Source organism: Typopeltis vanoorti, chromosome 16 (assembly GCF_054136105.1).
Source record: "Typopeltis vanoorti isolate ZY-2024b chromosome 16, IOZ_Tvanoo_1.0, whole genome shotgun sequence".
NCBI classification, from domain to species: domain Eukaryota; kingdom Metazoa; phylum Arthropoda; class Arachnida; order Uropygi; family Thelyphonidae; genus Typopeltis; species Typopeltis vanoorti.
The window spans coordinates 46,837,537-46,864,831 of NC_143564.1; the positions used below are offsets into that span (position 1 = coordinate 46,837,537).

At 35.5% G+C, this 27,295-nt stretch overlaps 1 protein-coding gene across 2 annotated transcripts in view; it reads right to left on the bottom strand.

Moving 5' to 3' along the window:
• Positions 1 to 27,295, bottom strand: part of rictor (rapamycin-insensitive companion of Tor) — a 955,009-nt gene that overhangs the window by 496,197 nt on the left and 431,517 nt on the right. For both annotated transcript variants that reach the window (XM_090406113.1, XM_090406114.1), the window contains exon 15: positions 24,530 to 24,628. In XM_090406113.1, coding sequence (XP_090262239.1) covers positions 24,530 to 24,628 — 99 coding nt within the window. The remainder of the gene's footprint in view (positions 1 to 24,529; positions 24,629 to 27,295) is intronic.

Below are 27,295 nucleotides of genomic sequence, written 5' to 3' on the forward strand. Positions count from 1 at the left end.
GCTACCTCTCAAAGGTAACATATTCCAATACGCAGATGATACAATAATATCCATCCATAATAACACAAACATAGCCCAAACAAATATGCAACATGACATAAATCCGATCACAGACTGGCTCATGAAAAATCATGAAAAACTCCATACACCTAAACTCAGATAAGACAAAATTAATGATATTCAGAAATCCACTGACTCGACCAGCTGATAACAAATATATAACCATCCAATATCCACTCTCCAACATAAAAAACACAGAGAAAAGCAAAACCATACAACACTCAGATTGAAACAATACAATACCTTGGAATTTACTTTGATGCAGATATGAACTGGAATAGCCACATAAACCATCTACACAACAAACTCCAAACAATAAGTGGCAAACTCTACAGGTTAAAAGACATAGCTCCCACACGCCTAAAAACACTAATATACAAAGCACTATGCCAAAGTATACTAAGATACGCTATCACAATGTATGCTTTCTGTGCACCCTACAAACTAAATAGATTAATGTCGTTACAGTACAAAATGATAAAACTGATCTTTTGGGAACAAAGAGACAATAACGACTTCATATACACTGCAATGTCAGAACACAAAATACTGACAGCAAAACATTTATGTCACTATGCAGCTTTGCTAAAACATTATTTCGATGCCAACTACAGGACAGTCAGAAATACATATCGTATAACAAGACCTCAGACAACTAATTATATCACATATAAATACAATAATCACTACAGAAAGGACCACGCAAAACTTCTACATCCCAGAAATGATAAACAAATTACCTTTTGAATACAGAAACCTTACAAACTACAATAGCCTGAAAAGAGCTCTAAGGACATATTATGAACAAGAAACACGCATCCAAAATACCATACAAACTTAATGAAACACAATATATTTGTTCAGGCTTCCAGTTTAGCGACGCATCAATACATTCCAAGTTATTATGTGTGTGTGTGTGTGTGTGCGCGCGAATTTCTCAATCATAGATTTCGTAGCTTCCCAACACAGCAAACAAACCAATAAATAATAACCAACTGGTGTCATCCTCAGATAAGTTTACATATAAGCTTTGAGGATGAAAGCTGAGAAATTACTACTCATCCAAGATATATAAAAAAAAAAAAGTATATATCAAATGTAACCAAATGCATGTAATGTACATATCACATGTAAACCAATGTATGTAACATAAATATCATATGTAAACAAATGTAAGTAATGTTGTATCGTATGTAATCAAATGTATGTAATGCATGTAATAACTGTAACAAATGTATGTAATGTAATAAAAAAAAAAATGTAAATAATGAAGACAGTCAGAAATACATATCTCATAACAAGACCTCAGACAACTAATTATATCACATATAAATACAATAATCACTACAGAAAGGCCACACGAAACTTCTACATCCCAGACATCACAAACACTGTATGTTTGTGAGAATTAGGAAATATAATATTTTGATTGCATATGTGTAAATACTGTTGTATAATCACACCTTTTCAAGCTTTGAAAAAAAAAAAAAAAAGTAAACTACAACATGTAATATATAACTTATGTAACTCTGAACAATAATTGTAAATTATTAGAGTGATTGTTATTTAAAAAAAAAATACTTATTATTATTGAAATCTCATTATATGTAGCACAAAGTGCTGAACCTTGTATACTGAATAGATGATCATTATACATATGTAAATATTTGAGAGATTAAAAAAAAAAAATAATAATAATAAAAGATTCTGCCATTGATGCCATAGGTTCACTTCCCTAATTTTTCTCAGAACTCTCATATCTATGGTTTCTACTCTTTGATCATGTGCTTTAATTCCAACCCAACTCTCAGATCTAGAACTTAAAACCGGTTTGAACACTGTCTTGTATACTAAACTTGGTGTTTTGGCTAATTTCTCTCTCATTCAATATAAATTTATTCAGCTGGTTATCTGCCATACCAGTTTTGCTTATTCTGCTGTCAATTTCCAGATTTAACCTGTCATCTTTAGTAAAAACTGTGCCTAAATAGATGAAATATTTTATTTGTTCTATAGGATCTCCATTCAAAATACAGCTAATGTTTCCTATGCCCTGCCTATTTTCGTAGTTTTTGTCTTTTTATTGCTGATTTTCATGCCAAATTTGTTCACAATTTAGTTAGAGAATCCTGGAAATGCACTGGACAAGTTTATCAGTACAACATCATCTGCATAAAGCAAGGAGCTAAGTTTGACATCCCCAATTCTAATATCAGGCCTGATGTACTATTTAGAAAATCTTTTTTTTCTGGGCACCATATCATATTCCTTTTTCAGATTTACAAAACTTAAGTACAGATCCTTGTCATATTCCCAGGATTTCCCAACTATTCCTCTTAAAGTTAAAATCTGATCTTGACAATTTCAATTTGGCCTAAACCCAGCTTCTTGTTCTTGAAGTATCTTCTTCACATTCTTTCTCAACCTCTTTTCAAGTATGTTTGCATAAATCTTACCTGAAAATTCCTCTGAAATTCTCACATTCAGCTTTATTGCCCTTTTTTATAGATGGGCACTATGAGATCTCTACTCCAATCATCAAAAATTTGACCTTCTGATGAGGGCTTCTGAATTATGCAGTGCAGAGCCACTGTACAACTCTCTATACCTCCATAATTCAGCATTTCTAGTTGAATATCATCTACTCCAGATGCATTTCCACATTTCAAGTTTTTGATGATTTTTCTACCTCACATATTGATATACTCCTCTTTGCATTCCTCTTGAAAATAATTTGTACTTTTCTGCCACTACTTGGTTCATTTATTAGTCTTCCAAAGTAATTTGAAGAGGTTTGAGCTGTTGCAAGACAACTTCCTCAAGAAGCATGTGATAGAAGGAACTAGAAGTCAAAGAGTGTTAGATTTGATTATAGTGTCAGAAGGTGTTTGCCTTCTGACACTATAATCAGTTAAAGATGAAACTATTCTACCTCCGATTGGTAACAGTGATCATGCGGTACTCACTTGGGAAGTGACTAAGTTTATGAATGTTGCATTCAGAAAAGGTTACACTGTACTACAGAGGAGCAGAGTTGCTGGATGGTAAGAATATCAACAGTTCATGGAAAACATTTAAAAAAACTTAAATGATGCAATATTAGAATGTGTCCTGAGAATTCAAAGAATAAATATGACAGGAGTCAAATTTATTAATATATGTATAATTTTATTAAACAAGAGATTCGTCAGAAACAGATTATGTGGAAGGAATACTGTCTGCATAAGGATGATGTCTGTTATGAAAATTATAACCAGCTGGCTAGAAGAGTCATAACTGTTGTAAGAATACTAAGTTTGAATGTGAAAATAAACTCGCTCTGCAAGCTAAAGACAATCCACAAGAATTCTATCAATATTCTGCAAGTAAAAGAAAGAATGAATATGAAAGAATAACTCTTCTGAATGCAGATGGTATGAGGGTGGCAGATGCAGAAGAGGTTATTCAACTAATGAGTGCCCATTTTGCTAAAAGCTACCAATCTTGTGTATGCAACATTGAGTTCACTGATACCTCTTCACTAAATGAAGAAACTCAGGTGTATGAGGTGCATGAAGAGGAGGTATTAGAGCTGTTGCACATAACGAATAAGATTTCAATAATAGGGACTGATGGGATACCAGCATGGGTGCTAAAAGAGTGTTCAGCTGAACTGGCTATTCCAATGAACAGGCTATATAATTTGACTCAGAACAGGGAAGATTCTGCACAAATGGAAAGGATGTATGGTAATCCTATGGCACAAGGGTGGTGCAAAGACTGATGTATCTATTAACTAATTAGTATCTCAGAAGTGGCAGTAAAGATTTTGAAAAAATTGGTTAGGACTTGTATTCAAAAATGGGTTGACAGTGAATCTCTACTTTGCAATGAAGAGCATGTCAAAAGCCTTTGTCATTCTGTCAAAGGCTTTTGACATGCTTTGTATTCTGTCAAAAGCCTTTGCAAAATCCAAAAGTATCATGGTGTATTTTGCAAAGCCTTTTGACAGACAATAGCATGATAGGCTTACATAAATTGGAGAATATGGGATCAGATTACAAACTATTGGCATGGATAAGAGGATGGCTGACTGACAAATATAAAAAAGTAGTGTATGGGGGATGTGAGTCTGCAAGATTTAAGGTAACTGGCAGTGTACCACAAGAATCAGTCCTTAGTCAACTGTTATTCAATCTGATTGGGAAAGATTTGAAGGTGACATATAGCTATTTGCTGATGAAGCAAAGAGAGCTAGGGTAATCAGGAATGCTGCTGATATGCAGTATTTCAAGAATGATTTGAATAGGCTGGAAATGGAAACTGGATGTCAGTTCAATGTCAGTAAATGCAAAGTCATGCATTTTGGCATGATTAGATATCCAATGTCGTATTATATTGGTTAGAATATGCTGGAAGAAACTGCTCATGCTAGGGATCTTGGAGTGTTAGTAGACAGCAAGTTGAAGCTTAGAGGGCCATGTATCAAAGATTGCTAATATAACTCAAAAGAGTAACATTGAGAGCTACTAAGGCAATTAATGTAAAGTCATTAGCCTCTATATACAAGTAGTGCAGTCACGAATAATAATAATAATAATGTTAGAAAGTTTTTTTTTTTACCTTGGGTATACTATACGTTAAAGGTACCAAGCAATTTTATAAACTTGGTTTTAATCCTTTTTCCCCAAGTAAGCAAAAGTAAGCAAACCCTCATCCTGAGATTTTTATTTAATAAGATCAAAGCATCTTGTGGCAACTTGTATAGGTAAAATTTGAAATTTGGCATCTCAGGGCCATACCCTGAGATGCCAAGTTCTACATTACTTCAACCTTGGCATCTCAGGATCTGGCTCCCACTGATGAGACCTCAATAAAGGTCGAAAACCGGTCTGGGTAGTGGTTCTTCCCTTAAAGCATAGCATCATACATGTCCAAAAGGAGATTGCTTTCCCTTAGGGGAGATACTAAGGGAAAGTGATCAGAGCTTACTACACCTTTACCACGAGTTGCTTCAGGCGCAAACTTGACTTAGCTGTCTGTTTGCTTACTTGGGAAAAAGGATTAAAACAAAGTTTAAAAAATTGCTTGGTATCTTTAACGTATAGTCATAATGTTACTTCATGCACAAATATTTATTTGTTTAAACTTGGATAAAGGATTAAACCAAGAATATGATTTCTTGGCATCTTTAATTTATAGCATAACAAAGTAAAAAAACTTTCAAACATCTTTCTCTAATCCAGATTATTTTAGTAATAAGTTGTGACACCTTTTGACTACTTGTATATGGAAATATGACTTCTGCATTACTTCAACCTTGGTATCACTTCTGAGTCTGACTCCCACTAATGAGATATCAATAAGAGTCAGAACTGCTCTGGGTAGTGGCAGTTCACATAATGCACATCATTTACATCTCTGTAAGGATACATACATTGCATTATGGGATACTCAGGCAATTAATGTGTAGTCATTAGCCTCTATACACAAGTAGGCCAGTTTTAATGTTAATTCAAGCGAAAATTTTTGTTTGCTTACACTTGGATAAAGATTTAAATCAAGAATATAATTTCTTGTCATCTTTAATTTATAGTAAAACTAAGTGAAAAAACTTTCAAAATCAAAAGATAATTTAAGTGCTGAAAAGAACTTTCGCATGTAAAGATAAGAATGTCATTCTGCCTGCTTACTTGGACTATAATGCATAGGTCTGTCTCCTGGTTTCCACTGTGATTCTGATACAGTGGAGAGAGTGCAAAGGAGAGTGTCAGAAATGATATCAAGATTGTGGAATACTCATTATGAAGACAGATTGAGAATTTTTAGATGCAGACACTAGCAAACAGGAGAAAGAGAGGTGATATGATTGAGACTTATAAACATTTGTAAGTTGTGTCAGTTGATGTAAATTTTCATTTTATGGAAGATGGGAAAGGATAAGAGGGCATCCTTGGAAGCTAAGGATGCCCTCTTATCCTTTGGATAAAATATGATTGGAATGGATTGCCATTGGATGTTGTATGTGTGTAAGCGGTGTCAATGAATTCAAAAACAAATATGATAGCTGGTACATGTAGTATGTGGCCTCCCTCGATGAGTCCCTGACTTCCTGGAGGTCTCTCTTAACAATAATAATAATTTCTCCAGACATCTAGTATATCTTTATCTTCAGTTCTCATCTCACCTTTATTATTGTTGCTTCCTTTTAAAGTACTATTTTATCCATTTCTAAGCTTCTTCATTAGCCTCCTGAATATTTTAATATTTATTCGTCTTCCTGATTATCATTATTACTATTATATCCTCCATGGAGTTGGCAGACTCACTGTGGGAAGTTCATTCAACCGACAACATGATTATCATATAGAATCGTAAAATCCTTAATACTCCTTGCATTAACAACATATTCTGATAACGCATTCCATTCACTGAAAATTCCCAGTGTCAAAAATCTACTCCTCACTCCCCTCTTCACCACACTAATAACTTCCAGGGATGATCTCTAGTTCTTCTCCTCTCACCTTCTACTCTTTTTATAATCCCCTCTGAATTAATCTGATAAAATCCTCTCACTAACTTAAATGTCTCTATCATATCACCTCTTTTCCTCCTATCCACCAATCTCTGTACTCCACATTTCTTCAATCTCTCTCCATAGCCAGCATTCCAAAGTCTCACCATTGTCTTAGTCACCTTTGCAACACCAGAAATATGCAATCTAAACTTCAGTCTACTATCACTCCAAAATCTTGAATCTCATCCACTTCCTGCAGTACAGAACCACTGATATAGTACACAACCTCATATTTCTGCACTCCAAAATGCAACACCATGCACTTATTGATATTAACAGTACAAGCACACTCCTTTGTCCAAGTAAAAAGCATTATCAGCAAACAAATGAAGATCCTCAAGTCAGTCCACATGATATATCATTGACAAACAAGTTAAACAGCAGGGGCTCAAGAACAGAACTGGGGACGTGCCACTGGTTACACTTCTTTTTTGAGACACTGCTCCATCTAATCCCATCCTCTGCAGCTTGTACACCAAATTATCATATGGTAATCTATCACACGCTTTTGCAAAGTCCAGGAATATCACTGTATATGATTCTCTATTATTTAACAAACTTGTTACCTTATCATAAAATGCAAGTAAATTACTAAAACAGGACCTACCCTTTACAAATCCATGCTGACCATCATAAGGAAAGCTATGTCCATCAACACAATCCTATATACTATTCCTTACACCAATCTCTCCAACATCTTGATCACAACTGCAGTTATACAGACTGACCTATAGTTGGAGACTTCGGGCTTAGAACCATGCTTGTGAAGTGGTACTATTTTGCATTCTTTCCACTCCTTAGGAACCCTACCCACTGCAAGACTCATTAAATAACCAGGTCAAGGGCTTGGCCAACTATGGTTAGCTATGCCCTTAGCAATGTATTCTTAAGGAATGTGCCAAGGTCAAGGGCATAGCTAACTATGGCACATTCCTTAAGAATACATGGTAATATGTCATCCATTCCCACAGACTTATTAATATACGAGGATGGTATAGCAACACTATCAGCAAGATTTTTTTCATCTAAGTTGGTACATCTGTCATAAACATCCATGCGAAACTGCAAGTCATTCTATCAAGTAATTTGGTTTATACAGCTGTCTGAAGCAAAAGTGTTGTCTGTATCCCTCGAAATGGATAAAATTGAACATCGTGCAGTTATAGAATTCTTTGTAAAAGAAGGTTTAACGGCAAAACAAATTCATTTGAAGTTCAAAAAAGTTTATGGGCACTCTTTCCTTCGTTTTCGACATATAAAAAATGGGCAGCCGAGTTTGAAAATGGCCATACCAGCCTTGAAGATGATCCACGTGAAGGATATCCAAAAAGTGTAACAACACCAGAAATCATTGATCAAGAGTACAATATGATATTAGATGACCGGCGAGTCAAACTGCATGAAATTGCTGAGACTATAGGCATTTCAAAAGAATGTGTATGATATATTTTGCATGAAGAATTGCAAATGAAAAGATTTGCACAAGACGGATGCCGAGCTTGCTCACGGCAGATCAAATACTCACTAGAATGAAAATCTCTGAACAGTGCTTTGAGTGTTTTAATAAGAATAAAACTGATTTTGTGCATGAATTTATTACTGGATGAGAATTGGATTCAGAAGCCAGCTGTTCAGTGCAAAGAAGACAAAGTTGGTTCCATCAGCAGGAAAGGCCATGACATTGGGGTTTTGGGATGCTAAAGGCATTTTGCTTATTAATTATCTTGAAAAGGTTAAAACAATAACCAGGGAATATTATTCCGACCTTTTAAAAAGACTAGACAAAAAAATTCATGAGAAAAGATCAGGTTTGCAGAAGAAAAAAATCATCTTTTATCAGGACAATGCACCTGCCCACAAAGGTGTTTTGCAATGGGAAAATTAAGGGATCTGCACTATCAGTTGTTGGAACATCCACCCTATTCCCAAGATTTGGCTCCCTATGACTTCTATTTCTTCCCAAAACTAAAACTCTTCCTCGCTAGTCGGAGTTTTCCTTTGAATCAAGAGGTGATTGCAGCTGTAGAAGGGTATTTTGCCGATCTTACTGAAAACTGCTACAGGGACGGGATAATGGTGCTGGAGCATCGCCGGGATAAATGTATTAGTCTTAAGGGAGATTATGTTGAAAAATAAAAATAATTTTGAAATTATAAATTCATTTTTTCATTGTTAGGCCAGGAACTTTTCAAACCACCCTCATATATCCCAACCAACATCTGATACATCTATGATTCTTTCACTTCCAATTCTCCTAATACTTGCCTCTCTTCTACATACACCCTGTGTCCAAAAAGAAACAGAACTTTTCAAAAATAGAAGAAACTAGTGACGCCACCTGTTGTATCTTTTTGTTGTCAAAAGCGGCAACCTTCATTAGTGTTGTGTCAACTATTTATGACATTTGTTTGATTTGAAGCCGAGTTATAGTGCCAAGAGTGACAGTGTGTTTTGACGAAGATAGGAAAATGAGTTTCAAACAGAGAGCTGTGATTGACTTTTGTGTTAAACTTGGTAAAAGTTTTACTGAAATGCATCAAATGCTTCAAAAAGCATACGGTGATGAATGCTTATCTCATACTCAAGTTTACGAGTGGTTTAAGCGATTTCAAAGTGGTCGTGAGATGCTTGAGAACGACAAAAAGCCGGGCCGTCCAAAAACTGGACTGAGAGAAGTTAACATCCAAAAAGTGTGTGATTTCATCAAAGAAAACCCGAAATCGTCTGTGAGATTGATTGAAGATGAATTGGGGATTCCAAAATCAACTGCGCACAACATTTTGACCGAGAGTTTGGGCCTTCGTAAATTGAATTTGTGATTTGTTCCCCACAAGTTGACTGATGACAAAAAATTTTTCGAATTGAACACTGAAAGGACCTCATAAAACCACTCGTAAAGACTCAAACTTCTTGAAACTATCATTACTGGTGATGAAACGTGGTGTTTTGAGTATGAGCCCGAAACAAAGCATCAGAGTGCTGAGTGGAGACCACCAGAAGAGGGGCATCTGAAAAAAAGTCGCTTGGAGAAGACAAAGTTAAAAACAATGCTGATTTGTTTCTAAGATTCCAAGGGCATTATCCATAAAGAATTCGTTCTGCCTGGCCAAACGGTCAATGGTGACTTTTATCTCAAAGTTTTGAAGCGATTGATAGCGAGAATTTGTCGAGTATGGCATGAATATTGTGATGACCAACCGTTTGTCATAACACACTGTCATTGTTGGAACTATAACTCGGCTTCTAATGAAACAAATGTCATAAACAGTTGACACAACACTAATGAAGGTTGCTGCTTTCGACAACAAAAAGATACAACAGGTGGCGTCACTAGTTTCTTCTATTTTCAAAAAGTTCGGTTTCTTTTTGGACAGCGGGTGTATTGTATGGCATCATTTGCACCAGTATGATATGCACTGATAAAATGCTCGTTCAATAATTCCACTGTATCCTTTGCAGCTATTATTCTGCTGCCACGAGTATCTAAAGTGTTAACTGCCATAATTCTTCTTCTTGCTTGCCATATAGTGGAAAAATTCCTCTGAGTTAACCTTGGCGAGACCAGAAATCACGTCTCATGCTGCACTTTTTCTTTCTTTACCATACTTGTCAACTTTCTAGCCTGCACTTTATATTCTTTGTGGATCCAATCATCTGTAGTATTTTCCTACTGTCTTGTACCTCGTCCATAACATTTTCTTTTCCAGCACAGTTTGCTTGAATTAATTGTTCATCCATTTCACTCCAACTCTATTTACATGCTAACCCTTGGTATGCAGTTATACATTACTTTTGTCAGATATTGCCTTATGAGTTTTCATGCATTGTCAACATCTTTTCAGCTCAGTGCATCTAACCAATGTACTGATGCTGACTACATAGCCTCCTATAATCACCTGCTTTATACTCTTTATACTCTCAAACAAGTACCTCATGATCACTCTCACCAACTGGCAGCAGTGTCAACACTTCATTAACAACTGCATCTTGTGAAGTTATCACCAAATCCAAAACATTAAAGCCTCTAGTCCATAGGTTCCCAAAATGGGTGGTACTGTACCCCCAGTGGGCACTGAAGCCTTCTAGGGGGGCTATAGTGGGATAAGAAGCATTTGGGGGTATTCGGGCGGTCTAGGGGTCATTGGCTCTTTATAGAAGAAATTAATAATATATATTTAAAAATTAATCATTTTTGTGATTTTGCGATTAGATAATCATTTAAAATTTAAATACTGAATTTTAATTCATCTTATGCCTGTCTTACATGATAAATTTTTTTTATCAATTTAAAAAAAAAAAAAAAAAAAAAAAAAAAAAAATCAGCTAACGCCTTTTTATTCCCATATACGGGGAGTAGGCGAGGCCATTTAGCCCTATCTAACTTTTGGAGACTGAGTGGGCAGTTCAATCTCCACTGGTACCAATCAGAGATAGATGGCCCAAGGCTATCACTAATTAAGCGGTACGCAGTGAAGAGAGATGGCTCAAATGTGCCGCCATCTCGTGGTCCCTAACACAATATATTTAATGTCTGAAATAATGTGGGTTCTACGGTCGATTTTCTTGAGTTTACGGGACGAAAAACCCACTTGCCTGTGCCAGAGATCGACTAACTCGGGAACCAGTTGAAAAAAGGCTTAGAAAAATTTCCTCTAGTCACCGACTAGACTCGAAACCAAGTCTTCCTTCGTGCAGCCAAGCGCTGTGGTATGCAAACGCCACATCCACTGAGCTACACAGGCTCTATTTTTATATATTATATATATAAATAATATATATTTGATATATATTATTATAGAAAATTTATCAATTTTCTATTTCAATTATTTAATCATTGAAAATTTACCATGTCAGATAGAAATAGATGTCAATGAGAAAATTGAACATGTCATACAGTATATTTTAACTTCTATTTTTTATATACTTAAAAAATTTATTCATTTTTTGCTTTTGTAAAAATTGATCGTGCCTTACAGGCTTTAGTCTATCCACGCAGCAGACGAGTCATAGCTAGTAGTATGTCGGTCAACTATTACGTAGGTAATTCACTCAATACAGCATGTTGTGTTGATGTCAATGCCTGCAAGTCGATTCGGGCTAGATTTCAAATCTATAAATAATAGTGGTTTAGGAATAAGTTTCATTATTTTTTGTGTGCTTTGCAAACAATCATCAGTCGAAAATGTGATAGATAAGAGGAGTCATACAAAGTGTAAATTAAATCTTTTATTTTGTGAATATTTTTGCAAATTTTATTACTTCACTATGCCTGAATATAAGAAGAAATGTCGACAGTACAGTATCGAGTATTTGAAATATGGTTTTATTCAATCTGTTATAATGGGGGGGCGTTACAAAATTTAATTCTTGCAAAGTGGGCAGTGGCACGAAAAAGTTTGGCAACCTATGCTCTAGTCGCTTCAATCATATGCTGCTTAAGGTACTTACTTGTCTCTCAGAAATTCCACAAAATTGCTCTCCATGTTCCCATACACTATCTCCTCTTGAAAAATTATTTTTCATACTCTTACAAAAGTCTTCCCATGACTTTTATTTAACTACTTTAACATATGGTTAGGCTCCCTTACATTTTTTTCTGTATTCTTTTTAAGGCTTCTGCCAAATTATTTGGTTGGAAGATGCCTTAATGCAATTAATGGAACTTTTGCTATTCTTTCTTCTTTTCTGGGACTGGTTCTTTATCTTATTATGTCCACCATGGTGTTCTTTTATTTTTCTTTTTTTTTTCTATCCATGTAGAAAACTTCATCACATTCCTAGCTGAATCAATGTCGCTTTCAGTGTTCACCACTGAGACTCCAAGGTTTGGTTCTAGTTTTCAATTTGTTTCATGTTCTCTTCAATAATCTTTGTCTAGTCTACAATTTACATGCAAATGTAAATGCTGCTCAACTTTAATTCTTTTTAAAACTTTCTTACTATGCTGTTCTTTTCGATGTGATACCCATTTTTATTCTGCTTAGTACTATGTAATGATTACTTCCAATTTCAAACACTCAGTAGGAATACTCGTGAATCCTGAACAAGCATGATAATATCACTATCAACAACGACATTGTCGATGAGGATTTTCTTATTTTTTCTGTATTCTTTCCCTGTGCACTTCTGCACATCTTTATGTTAAAACATCACCATCATCAAATTACTGCCATATATCCTCAAAGAGTGGTGTACAGGATAAGATAGTACTACATGAAAAATTTACATCATTACTAACTTCCTATCTACAATTTTCCTCCAAATCATTTTTACTTGTCAAGACTCCAACATTATTAGATCTTATATTTCTATCGTCTAAGGCACTTTGTACCGTACCAATTCACATATATCTTGGTCTTCCTCTGGGTTGTTTTCCAGCCAACCTGGCAGAGAACACTTGTTTTGCTAATCTTTCCTCGCCCATTCTGTTTAAGTGACCATACCACCTGAGATTATCTCTGCTAACGCATTCCTGGATGCTGACAATGCCAAGTTCTTTCCTAATATCCTCGTTTTTAATATGATATTGCCATTGATGCCATCTGTTCAAGCCTCTAATCTTTCTCAGGATTCTCATATCCGTGGTCTCTAGCCTTTGGTTAAGTGTTTTACTTCTGAACCATCTCTCAGATCCATAAGTTAATAATGGTTTGAACACTGTCTTGTATACAGCTAATTTAGTGTTCCGACTAATTTCTCTCTTATTCCCTATGAATTTATTCAATTGAGTTCCTACCATACCAGCTTTGTTGATTCTGATGTCTACTTCTATATTTAATTTACCATCTTCATTAAAAATCGTGCCTAAGTAGCTGAAATGTTTTACTTGTTCCACAGGTTCTCCATTCACAACAAAGTTTACATTTTTAATGATTCTGCCTATTTTCATTGTCTTTGTCTTTTTATTGCTGACCTTCATACCACATCTATTACAACAGTTATTCACTTAGTCAAAGAATCTTGCAGACTTGTAGCAGATTTATTTAGAAGTATAATATCGTCCGCATAAAGCAAAGAACTGACATTAACATCTCCAATTTTAATATCATGTTTAATACCACTTTCCTTCATAATGTGATCCATATAGATAATGAATAACAGATGGGATAATGTACATCCTTGTCTCACACCAGATTTAACAATAAACCATCTTCCTGTACTTCCTTCAATTCTAACTGCTGACTTACAACTCAAATAAAGACAAAGTATTGCATGATATAATGCCCCATTGAAACCATATAACTGTAGCGTATTGAATAGTTTCTCTCTTGGCACCTTGTCATATGCCATTTCCAAATCGGCAAAACTTAAATACAGATCTTTTTTATATTCCCATGATTTCTCAACTATTTGTCGTAAAGTGAAGATCTGATCCTGACAGCCTCTATTTGACCTGAATCCAGCTTGTTCTTCACCAAGCTTTTCTTCCACAATTCTTCTCAACCGTTTCTCAAGTATACTTGCATATGTCTTACCAGGAACTTTCAGTAGGGAAATACCTCTGTAATTCTCACATTCAGTATTATTTCCCTTTTTATATTTGGGTACTATGAGAGCTCTACTCCAATCATCAGGAATTCATTCCTCTGACCAGGCATTCTGAACTATGCAATGCAGCCACTGTAAGACTTTTATACTTCAGCATTTCTGGTCGAATATCATCTACTCCTGCTGCCTTTCCACGTTTCAAGCCTTTGATGACTTTTTCTACTTTAAGTATGATATGTATTCCTGACTGCATGCCTGGTCAGTTTTTTTTACCACTGTGCTGTCATCACTGCTTGTTTCATTTAGCAGTTTTTCAAAGTAATTACTCCATACTTCAAGGATATCTTTTTCTCCCATTTTCATGTCACCTTTATCATCTCTAACTCCTTTTACAGCACTCTTTCCTCTATTCCTAAGTTTCTTCAACAACCTCCAGAATATTTTGCCACCTTCTTGATATTTATTTTCTATGTTCTTGCCAAAGTCCTCCCATGACTTTTATTTAGCTAGTTTTACACAGTGCTTAGCTTTCGTACATTTGTCTCTGTATTATCTAAGAGCACAACCTGACTTATTTGCCAGGAACTTTTGATAAGCTTTCTTCTTTTCCTTCACTGCCTCTTTAACTTCCTGTGTCCACCACGGAGTTCTAATTTTTCTATCCTTGCAGATAACTTCACCACATGCCTCTCTAGCTGAATCAATCAATAATGTTTTCTTCAAGGCTTGCCACTGAATCTCCAAGGTTTCATTAATGTTCTCAAACCCTTTCATTTTTTCTTCAATAATCTATGTGCATTTTTAGTCTACAGTTCACATCTGAAAGCTGCTCAACTTTTATTCGCTTTAAAACTTTCTTACATGTTATTCTTTTCAATATGAAATTCAATTTTATCCTGCTCAAGACTAAATAGTGATCACTTCCAATTTCAAATCCTCTGTACACTCTGGTGTCCTGCACCAGGGAGAAAACATCACTATCAGCAATAACATAGTCAATGAGACTTTTCTTATTTCTTGCCTCATCTCTCCATGTGAATTTGTGCACATTTTTATGTTGGAACATGGTGTTAGTAATAACCAGTCCATGTCCTGAGAAGAAATCCATCAGATATTTGCCATTATTATTAGATTTGCTCTTTTCTCCAAATTTTCCCAAAATATTTTTGTATGTCTGACAATCATTTCTTACTCTGCTATTTAGATCCCCAACAAGGACCAACTTTTCCTTTCTCCTTGCATCAGTTGCTTTTTCTAAAGCCTCAAAAAATTCCTCCTCTTCTACTTTAGTAGACCCTTCTGTGGGACCATAGGTGCAAATAAGTCTCATTGTTCATTTCCCCAGTCTCATATTTGCCCACATTATGAGACTGCCTGCCATTCAAGAAAATTAGCCTCGTATTTTTTGTTGAATACTACGGCTACTCCTTCTTTTCTTTGATTGTCATTGCCTGAATATAACATTTTGTATTTACTGCTCAGAAATATCTCACCAGTTTTTGTCTTTTTTTGTTTCAGTCATCCCTATTATGTCGATCTGGTACTTATCTAATTCCTAAGCTAGCTCCATTTCTTTGCCATTCAGGCTTCATATGTTGATAGTACTGATCTTTAACTCTGGTGATGTTGAGTTGGGGTGGGTTTTCCGATTTGTTCCGGTATCTGACTTTTTGCTTTTCGCCCTGGTTCCCTGGCAAAAACAACGGGAGCCTTATTTAAACGGGCGACGCCCCGGCCTGCATGAAATTTTTTTATGTTGTAGCGTCATTTTGTATTTGGATTTAACCAATAAGAATACAATTTGGTCGGCTAAATCCCAAATTGCCAGCCCATCCTCGTTCGTTCAGTATCCAGGTATTCAGTCACCACCTTCTCGTGGTGCACCCAATTGGGTGCACCATGAGAAGGTCAGAAGGCCTGGTCGGTTCTCCGCATTCCTTTAAAGGCTATGTGGAAGTCTTCTCTCACTTATACAGTTCTGACCCTTAAGCACCACTATGTTGAAACAAAGTGTTGGTAATGACTAGTCCATGTCCTGAGCAGATGTAAATACCGTTATTATTAACTTTGCCTTTCTCCAAGTTTTCCCAAAATGTTCCTATATGCCTGGAGGGATTCATTTCCTACTCTGCTGTTCATATCTCCAATACGATGTTTACCATTTTCTTTATGTCAACTGGCTGTTCTAATGACTCAAACAATTTCTTCCTTTTTCCTTAATATTCGGTGGGACCATCACATCATCATCAAATTCCTGACATGACATGAGTTCTATCATATCCTATACCCTCATGGGGTGTATAGGATATGATAGAACTACATGAAAAATTTACATCATTACTCATATTTGTAAATTTAGAGACACAAAAACACATGTTGAACAAATTATTTTATTAATTACTAATAAAATAAAACTTGATGTTTCGACCCCTGTATCAAGGTCATCATCGGAAGAATACAAGTGTATAAGGAACCAAGCTACATGCTCATGCCCTGTATACCGGTAAACTAAATCTACGTAGTTAATTAATCCTTTTCCCTAGCCTAACTTCTAGTGATAAAAAAAAAAATAAGAAGAAGAAAAAATAAATAATTAAAATAAAATAAATAAAAAAATAATAATAATCAAAAATAAAAAATAATATATAAAAAAAAATAAATAAATACAACTACAATAAACTGCTAAAGTCCTCATGTATTAATATTCTTCTGGATAGTTCTGATTGTTATAATATGATTTCTTTCAGTTGCTGTTGAATGTTACAACCACTTCAACAGGTTGTCTTCTTGTAGTGAGATTTTTCTATAGCTAGTTTGGGTTGTTATATAGGTTGTAGATGACTTCTCCACATTCTTGAAATGGTTAGGCCATCATTTTTGTTGAGATTTGGGTTGTGTTTGAGCATTTCACAAGATTCTTTAAATTTTCTCTCAAACCAGGTTTTGGTGCGGTGTAGGGACTTGGTATTTTTCTAATCAATTCTGTGCTATGGTTGGAGTGCGTGGTCAGAAAGGCCGGTTTTACCAAAATGGAAGTATTTAACACGTTCGCTGCCACGCTACTTTGGCATGGTTCGTTCCCCTACGCCGAGCAGTTTTACTTCTTCAAGATCAGTACGATAATCTCGTTACCGGAGGTAAACGTCCTACGAGTATACTCGTAGTTGGCTTGTACAGAGCATATACGGTCTATGAGTATACACAGTGTTGATGCTAGCCCCACAAGCCAAGGATTTTCACTTCTTCAAGGTCACTATAATAATCTCGTTCCCGGCGGTAAGCATCCTACGAGTATACTCGTAGCTGGCTTGTGAAGCAGGTTTAGCCACTACGAGTATACTCGTAGTTGGCAGCGAACGTGTTAATGTGTTGTTTGTATTCGTCTTATCTGATTGGGATAGTTCTCCCTGTTTCCCCTATGTATGGTATGTTACATGTGCATTGTATTTTGTATACCCCCTGGGTGGGCTAGGTGTGGAAGAGGATCTTTAGAAGAACTGAGTAGGTGTCTTAACTTATTTGGAGGTTTAAAGGTGGTTTTAATGTTGTATTTGCGAAGTGTTCTGTCTATTTTTTCAGAAATGTCTCTAAAATAAGGAATGGCAATAGCATTCTTGAAATCTTTTTTGTTCTTACTGGTATCTTTATGGAGGATCTTGTGAATAGTTTTTTTACTGTATCCATTTTTGAAAATGTTTGGTTGATGATCTTGTATTCCTGGTTTAGAGCCTATTCATTAGAACAAATAGTTAGGGCTCTGTATTTAAGGGTGCTTATGACACCTAGTTTTTGTGTTGGGCAGTGGTAAGAATTTTTGTGTATGTATTGGCCTGTGTAGGTTTGCGGTAAACTGAGAAGGAGAGAGAGAGAGTCAGAGGGAAGACGTGTGACAAGTGTGTCCAGGAAAGGAAGAGAGTTGTTTTTTTTCCCATTTCAATGGTGAATTGCATACGTTTGTGTTGTTTGTTTAGGTGGCTAAGAATGTATTTAGAGCTTCACGGCCATGGGGCCAAATGGCGAAAATATCGTCGATGTATCTGAGCCAAATTTTGGGCTTTAGACATGCTGTCTCTAGAGCAAGTTGCTCAAATTCTTCCATATAAAAGTTAGCTATTGGGGGAGAAAGTGATGAGCCCATGACAGTACCTTCTTTTTGAAGGTAAAAATTGTTTTGCCACACTAAATATCCGGAGCGGAGTACATGGGCAAAGAGGGCCATGATGACATGTGGAAATGTGTCGTTTGTGTTTGTCTTATCTGATTGGGATAGTTCGCCCTGTTTCCAATATGTATGGTATGTTACATGTGCATTGTATTTTTTTTTATTATTTTTTTTTATTTATTTTATTTTATTTTATTTATTTATTATTATTATTTTTTTTTTTTTATCACTAGAGGTCAGGCTAGGGAAAAGGATTAATTAACTATGTAGATTTAGTTTACTGGTATACAGGGCATGAGCATGTAGCTTGGTTCCTTATACACTTGTATTCTTCCGATGATGACATCGATACAGGGGTCGAAACGTCAAGTTTTATTTTATTAGTAATTAATAAAATAATCTGTTCAACACATGTGTTTTTGTGTTCCTAAATTTACAAATATGAGTGCTGATCACCGTGTAACCTTAAAAGAAAGAATTTACATCATTATTAACTTTGGATCTACAATTTTCCTCCAAATCAATCTGTTACCTGTCAAGACTGAAACATTGTCAGATCTTATATTTCTATCTTCAAAGGCACTTTTTACCATATCAATCCACCTATATCTTGTTCTTCTTCTGGGTCTTTTATTCCTGCCAACCTGTCAGAGAAAACTTGTTTTGCTAATCTTGTCTCGCCATTCTGTTTAAGTGACAATACCACCTGAGATTAGTTCTGGTAACACATTCCTGGATACTAACAATCTAAAGTTCTTTCACTAGTATTTTTAATTTTTATTATGCTATTGCCATTGATGCCATCTATTCACATCCCAAATCTTTCTCAGGACTCTCATATCTGTGATCTCTAGTCTTTGGTCAAGTGTTTTATTTCTAACTCAGCCCTCAGATCCATAAGTTAAAATTGGTTTGTACACTGTCTTGTATACAGCTGATGTAGTGTTTTGCCTAATTTCTCTCTTATTCCATATACATTTATTCAGGTCGAATTCCTATCATATCAGAATTGTTGATTTTGTTGTCTGTTTCCACATGATGTTAAGTAACTACAGAGCCTCCTACAATCATCTGCTTTACACTCCAAAACGAGTACCTCATGAGGATGCAGTTAATCTTTAATTTACCATCTTAACTAAAAATCATGCCTAAGTAGCTGAAATATTTTACTTGTTCTATAGGTTCTCCATTCACAAAGCAGTTCATAATTTTCAATGCTTCTGCCTATTTTCATTGTCTTCTTATTGCTGCTGACCTTCATACTATATCTATTACAACAGTTATTCAATTTAGTAGGGAAATCTTGCAGACTTGTAGCCGATTTATTCAAAAGTATAACATCATCTGCATAAAGCAAAGAGCTGACAATAACATCTCCAATTTTGATATCAGGTTCAATACCACTTTCCTTTATAATGTGATCCATACAGAAAATGAATAACAGAGGTCATAAAGTACATCCTTGTCTGACACCAGATTTAACATTAAACCATCTTCCTGTACTTCCTTCAATTCTAACTGTTGACTTACAACTCAAATAAAGACAAAGTATTGCTTGATATAATGCCCCATTGACACCTTATAGCTGTAGCGTATTGAACAACTTCTCTCTTGGTACCTTGTCATATGCTTTTTCCAGATCTACAAAACTTAAATACAGATCTTTTTTTATATTCCCATGACTTCTTAACTATTTGTTGTAAAATGAAAATCCGATCCCGACAGCCTCTAATTTGCCTAAATCCAGCATGTTCTTCACCAAGCTTCTCTTCCACAATCCTTCTCAACCGTTTCTCAAGTATACTGGCATAAATCTTACCAGGAACTTTCAGTAGAGAAATACCTCTGTAATTCTTACATTCAGTTTTATTTCCCTTTTTATATATGGGTACTACAAGAACTATATTCCAATTATCTGGCATTCATCCCTCTCTCCAGGACTTCTGAACTATGCAGTGCAGCCACTGTAAGACTTTTATACCTCCATACTTGAGCATTTCGTCGTCAAGTATCATCTACTCCTGCTGCCTTTCCACATTTCAAGCCTTTAATGGCTTTTTCTACTTCAAGTATGGATATGTATTCCTGACTGTATGCCTGTTGAGTGTTTTTTTTACCATTGTGCTGTCACTGATTCTTTCATTGAGCAATTTTTCGAAGTAATTACGCTATACTTCAAGAATATCTTTTTCTCCAGTTTTCATGTTAACCTTTATCATCTCTAATACCTTTTACAGCATTCTTTCCTCCATTTCTTCTTCAGCAACCTCCAGAATATCTTGCAACCTTCTTGACATTTATTTTTATGGAAGTCCTCCCATGACTTTTGTTTAGTTAGTTTTGCATAGCGTTTAGCTTTCTTACATTTGTCTCTGTATTCTCTAAGAGCACAAGCTGACTTATTGGCCAGGAACTTTTGATATGCTTTCTTCTTTTCCTTCACTGCCTCTTTAACTTCCTGTATCCACCATGGGGTTCTGATTTTTCCATCCTTGCAGACAACTTCACCACATGCCTCTCTAGCTGAATCAATCAATGTTTTCTTCAGGGCTTGGCACTGAATCTCCAAGGTTTGGTTCCTGTTCACAAACACGTTCATTTTTTCTTAAATAATGTTTGTTTATTTTCGACTACAGTTCACATCTGAGAGCTGCTTAACTTTTATTCACTTTAAAACTTTCTTACATGTTCTTCTTTTCAATATGAAATTCAATTTTATCCTGCTAAAGACGAAATTATGATCCCTTCAAATTTCAAATCATCTGCACACTCCAGTGTCTTTCACCAAAGAGAAAACACTACTATCAACAATAACATAGTCAATGAGACTTTTCTTATTCCTTGCCTCTTGTCTACATATGAATTTGTGCACATTTTTATGTTAGAATATTGTGTTGGTAATAACCAGTCCATGTCCTGAGCAGAAATCCAACAGGTATTTGCCATTATTATTTGCTTTTGCTTTTTTCTCCAAATTTTGCTAAAACATTTTTGTATGTCTGATAATCATTTCCTATTCTGCAATTAACATCCCCAACAAGGACCAACTTTTCCTTTTTCATTGTGTCAGTTGCTTTCTCTAAAGCCTCAAAAAATTCCTCCACTTCTGCCTTGGTAGAACCTTCTGTGGGACCTGTTTTTGAGAAACTCTGGGTTTCTCAAAAACAGGGGGGGTTTCTCAGAGTTTCTGGGGGAACTGTACAATGAGACTTATTTGGCACAAATAAGTCTCATTGTACAGTTCCCCATTCTGATATTTGCCCACATCACTCTACTTGAAATCGTCTTCCATTCAAGAAGATTAGCCTCGTATTTAGTGTTGAATACTATGGCTACTCCTATTCCTTGCTTGTCATTGCCTGAATATAACATTTTGTATTTAATGCTCAGAAAGAACTCATCAGTTTTTGTCTTTTTTGTTTCAGTAACCCTGATTATGTCATTTTGGCACTTATCCAATTCCTCAGTTGGCTGCATTTCTTTGCCATTCAGGCTTTTTATGTTTATAGTACTGATCTTGAATGCTGGTGATATTGAGTTGCTGTGTGTGTTTTAGGATTTGTTCCAGTAGCTGAATTTTCACTGTTTGCTCTGGTTCCCTGTTGAAAACAATGGGGGAGGGGGCTTGTTTAACCGGGCGACACCACAGTCGGCATGAAATTCTGTGATGTTGAACCATCATCTAATATTGTGGTTAAGCCAATAAGAATACAATTTAGTTGGCGAAATTCTAAATTGCCAGCCAATCCTTGTTCATTCAGTATCCAGGTAGATACCTAACAGAGTGCACCACGAGAAGGTGAAGATTGGACATTAGGTCTGAAGCTCTGTTCAGTTCTCTGCATTCCTTTTAGGACTATGTGGAGGTCTCCTCTCAGTTATACAGCTTTGACCCTTAAGTACCCCCCCCCCCATGGGACCATACACACAAATAAATTTCATTGCCCCTTTCCCCATTTTGAAGTTTGCCCACACGACTCTACTTGCTGTCCAATCAAGAAGTGTATGTTTGTATTTGGTATTGAAAGCTATTGATAATCCTTCCTTTCCTTCATCATTATTGTCTGAAAATAGCATGTTATACTTATTTAGTAAGATTTCACCTGTTTTTGTTGCCCTTTGTTTCAATAATGCCAATTATGTCCACATGGTACTTTTCCCATTCTTCTGCAAATTTGATATCCTTTGAATTATAATAAATTTAGTTTAATCCTTTATCCAAGTGTAAGCAAACAAAGTTTGTGCCTGAAATATCTTCAGGACTGAGGCAACTCGTGGTAAAGTGGACTAAGCTCTCATCACTTCTCTTAGTATCTCCCATAATGCAAAGCACATCTCCTTGCGGACATGTATAATGCTATGCATTAAGAAAAGGGCTACTACCAAGACTGGTTTCGACCTTTATTGCGGTCTCATCAGTGGGAGCCAGACCCAGAGGTGGTGATACTAAGGTGGAAGTAATGGAGAAGTCATAGTTACCTATACAAGTTGCCGAAAGGCATCTCACCTTATTATTAAATTACTCTGGATTAGAGAAAGATGTTGGAAGTTTTTTCCCACTTGGTTAGACTAAAATAAATTTAGTTTAATCCTTTATCCAAGTGTAAGAAAACAAAGTTTGCGCCTGAAGTATCTTCAGGACTGAGGTAACTCGTGGTAAAGGTCGAAACCGGTCTGGCTAGTGGCCCTTCCCTTAATGCATGGCATTATACATGTCTGCAAGGAGATGTGCTTTGCATTATGGGAGATACTAAGACAAGTGATGACAGCTTATTCCACCTTTACCATGAGTTGGCTCGGTCCTGAAGATACTTCAGGCACAAAACTTTGCTTGCTTACACTTGGATAAAGGATTAAACTAAATTTATTATAATCTAACCAAGCGGGAAAAAACTTCCAACATCCTTTGAATTAATGTTCCTTATATTGATGGTTCCTATCTTCAGTTCTTCTGATGTGGTGTTTATTCTTCCTTCTTCTAGATGTTGAGTTCAAGCTTGTTCCAGTAGCTTTTTTTTCATGATGAAAACAGTAGGGGACCATGTTTAACCAGGCAATACCCCAGTCAATGTGAAAGCTCTATGTTGTACCACCATATACATTTTTGGTTTAAGCCAAGAATGTAATAACATAATGTAAAAATGTAAACTTCATAATGTAGTACTATCCTATAGTACTACATTATTAAGTTAATAGTAGTGAACAGTGACATGTGACTTTTGGAATGTTGCACATTCAAAAATTTTAATATTCAGTAATTTTTCATATGTTTGCCCAGCATACAAATAAGCTTAGTTATTTAATGAAATTTACATTTTTCACTACATGTATTGTTAATATATTTGCTATATATTAACTGTTTACACACACACACACACACACACACACACACACACACACACACACACACACACACACACACACACATTTGCTATATAAATTTTATTGCATATATTTTACCTACTTATTTTATATTAATCATGATACTTATCAAACCTAAATGTTTGATAAGTATCATATTTAGTATAAAATAGGATTCTTGGATTCAGAATATCTAATCCCTAGTCCACCATAATTAGTAAATTGTACATGTAGCCTTCAGGATATGATACATGTACAATATGAGAAATTAAATCCTTCTTTTTTTTTTTTTTAATTAAAAATGACTTCATCTCGTTTCTCATTTCCATCTATACTAAAAGTCTTCCTATGAAATCTTCCTTCTGTCACAAAATTCCTCTTTGATTCCTAAATTTAACCCCTGACTCAGCTAAATGATTCTAGCAAACCATGCACCAGAATTTGCAGCCTTCACAGCAAAGATAAGTCAGCATTCGTATGTGAGAGTTGTTCAACTCAGAAAATTCAAATCCCCTTTACATACTTGTAAAGGGGATTTGAATGAGGTAGTGACTACCTAAAAATGGAGTAATCTGAAAGCTGATCACTATCAAAACTATCATAATCAATAAAACCTTCTTTCCCCTTGTGTGCATTTTCTCTACATAAATGTATGTGGGAACATGGTGTTAGCAATGATCTGTCTGCATCCAATTAGAACTATGAAGATATTGATCATGGTAAGTCTTCTTATAAAATTGCACTACCACAGTAAAATAAACAATTTCATCGTGTAATTTAGACATACATGCACAGAAAAAAACATATCCAGATAATTCAAAACTGCTCACTGAATGACACTTACATGTACTAATGTAATGACAATCACATCTTATTAAAGTAAAATAACATAAATATCATACCTTGAGAATGTTGCCAATTAGATCCCAATCCCAATCATCAGGCTCTCTAGAAAAAACTTGAGTGTCCTTCATATTCTGAAAAGTTTGATCATCTGTATCCTGAAAAGACAATGAGAAAAAAATAATAACAAGGTGAGCAATATACTATATTGGTAAATGAAAATTCCCAAGTGCATAATATTTAAGTAATCATTGTCCATTCTTGTATAAGGACATACAATTTTTTTCTTTTTATTTTATTTTAATGTTGAGCCCATACAGAAGAGGTTGGTCAATCAACTTGCAGTACATTAGTATCATATATGAGTAGAGGGTTGGGAAAGGAGAAACCTGTTTACATTCCTTGGGAAACGCATCAGGGGGAAAGACTGTTCCCCAATATGGCAGTAGCAGGGATGAAGGAGGAGAAAAGAAATTCATTCTGTGGGTTTCAAGGTGTACTGTGAAGGGATGTTGAGTGGCAGCTGTATGTGTTCCAAACGGCTTAGTAGTGTGTGGGGGAATTATTGATTCTATTTGACATGAAAATTTGCCATGGAAATATTTATAGAAAATATTTATAATGCAGAAACCAAATGTCTGTGCAAAAGTGGGAGGAGTGAGTTGGTAAGAGATGGGTCATTAATCAATCTAATTGCTCTCCTCTGTATTGATTCAAGCATTTTGAGGGAGCTCTTAGGGGCCACACTTCAAATTTGAGAACAGTATTCAATAGCTGGGTGGATTTTTGATTTGTATAAAGTTAACAGCTGTTCAGAGGTGAAGTAACATCTTTAGCAAAAGAGAAATCCTAGTTTTTTTAGAATCTGTGAATGCAATGGTTATGATGTGTTCATGCCTGGAGAGGCTTGATGTTAAGGTAATTCTAAGAGCAATCTCATCTTGTCTGGAAATTTGAGTGTTGTCAAAAATAATACTGGGAGAAAATGGTTCTTTTTTGTGAGAAATAAGACAGAACTGGGTTTTACTAGCATTGAAATTGAACCCCATGGTTATCTGAATCCCATTGAAAGATAGCTTGGAGATCAGAATTGAGGGCAGTAGTGGTTTATTTCCTGTAGGTTGAGAAGAGTTGTGTAGAGTAAGGTTAATCAAATGAAAGGAAGGAGCGGAATGTGCTGTCATCTGCAAAACTGTGTATTGGATTGGGGGTCAACTAAAATAGGTCATTGCATTTTGTATGCTGTGTGTGTGTGTGTGTATGTGAATTTGAATTTTAGAATTAGCTTTCGATATTCTTTGTGCTTACATTGATAGGTGTCTTTATTTCAAGTTTCTAGGATTCTTGATTTGTAAATAATTCAATCACTGTAAATATGCTTAAATATTTACAGTGATTGCATAACAAGCTTGAAATTGACCCTTCTTCATTACAGATATGACTTGAAATTTGTCATCCACACAGCAAAACAAAATCACAAATGTGAAGGCTCCTGGCTTTTGATGAAGAGAATAAATTATTTAGGTGAGAATTACAGAAGTGCTGCTATTATTATTATTGGTTATTCATATATGTTTCAGTAAGGAAATACCATGAGTAGATATATTACTTACAATTATAATAACGGAATTAACTCACATAAAATATTCTTTATTAGTAGAATTTTTGCCTGAGTATCACAGGCATGGGACAACCTATACAGTCTACAATAAGTCTTAATGGAATTCCTGGCTTATGTACTTTTGGAAGACTATATAATCTAGGTGGCCTCCCGAAGGAGGTTTATGGTGTTTTCTTTTTATCTTCATCCCATATTCATATATTATCTATAAGAGCATTAAGTCTTTTTATTTGACTATCAGTAGGATCCGAAGTGAGGGGCCTGTAAGTTGAATAGTCGGGGAGTAACAGTGACATTTTCCATTTTATTTACTCCACGACTACTCAAATTACAGGCCCCTCACTTCGGATCCTACTGGTAGTCAAATAAAAAGACTTAATGCTCTTATAGATAATGTATCAATATGGGATGAAGATAAAAAGAAAACACTATAAACCTCCTTTTGGTGGTCACCTAGATTATATGCTCAACATGCCATCTCTACTTAGTAGAGATGGCATGTTGAGCATATAATCTAGGTGGCTGCAAGACACTACACACTTTCCTCAGCTACCTAAATAAACAACACAAACGCATACAATTCACAATCAAGATTGAAAGGCGTTTCTAGATATACTTGTCACATGTCTTCCTTCTGGCAGTCTTTTATTCACTGTTTACTGGAAATAAACACACACACACTGGCATATATACATAAAAACTCCTATCATCACCCAACACAAAAACTAGGGGTCATTAATACACTTAAAAACAGGGCTTTGAAGATTTACTCCAATGAACAAGCACTTAAAGATGAATTAAAAGTTATCAGCAATACCTTCCTAAAAATGATTACAGCCAAAATGCTATCAACAAAATTCTGTACAAGACCTCACTTAAAAACAAAAATAAACAAGACTATAATAAAACTGTAACCATTCCATACATTAAAGGGATATAAGACAAAATAAACAGAATACTATAAAAATACAACCTTAAAGCCACCATTAAACCTCCTGCAAAATTAAAGAACTTACCAACACATCCAAGAATCCACTCCTTCCACTGGCCCACCCTGGGGTATACTGTATTCATTGCACCTGTAATTTGCCCTATATAGGGGAAACAGGATGCACAATTCCTATCAGAAAAAAGGAACATAAACAACACAGTAAATATAACTATGGTTAAGCTGGTCTTTCTGATCATGCCCTAAACACTTTAC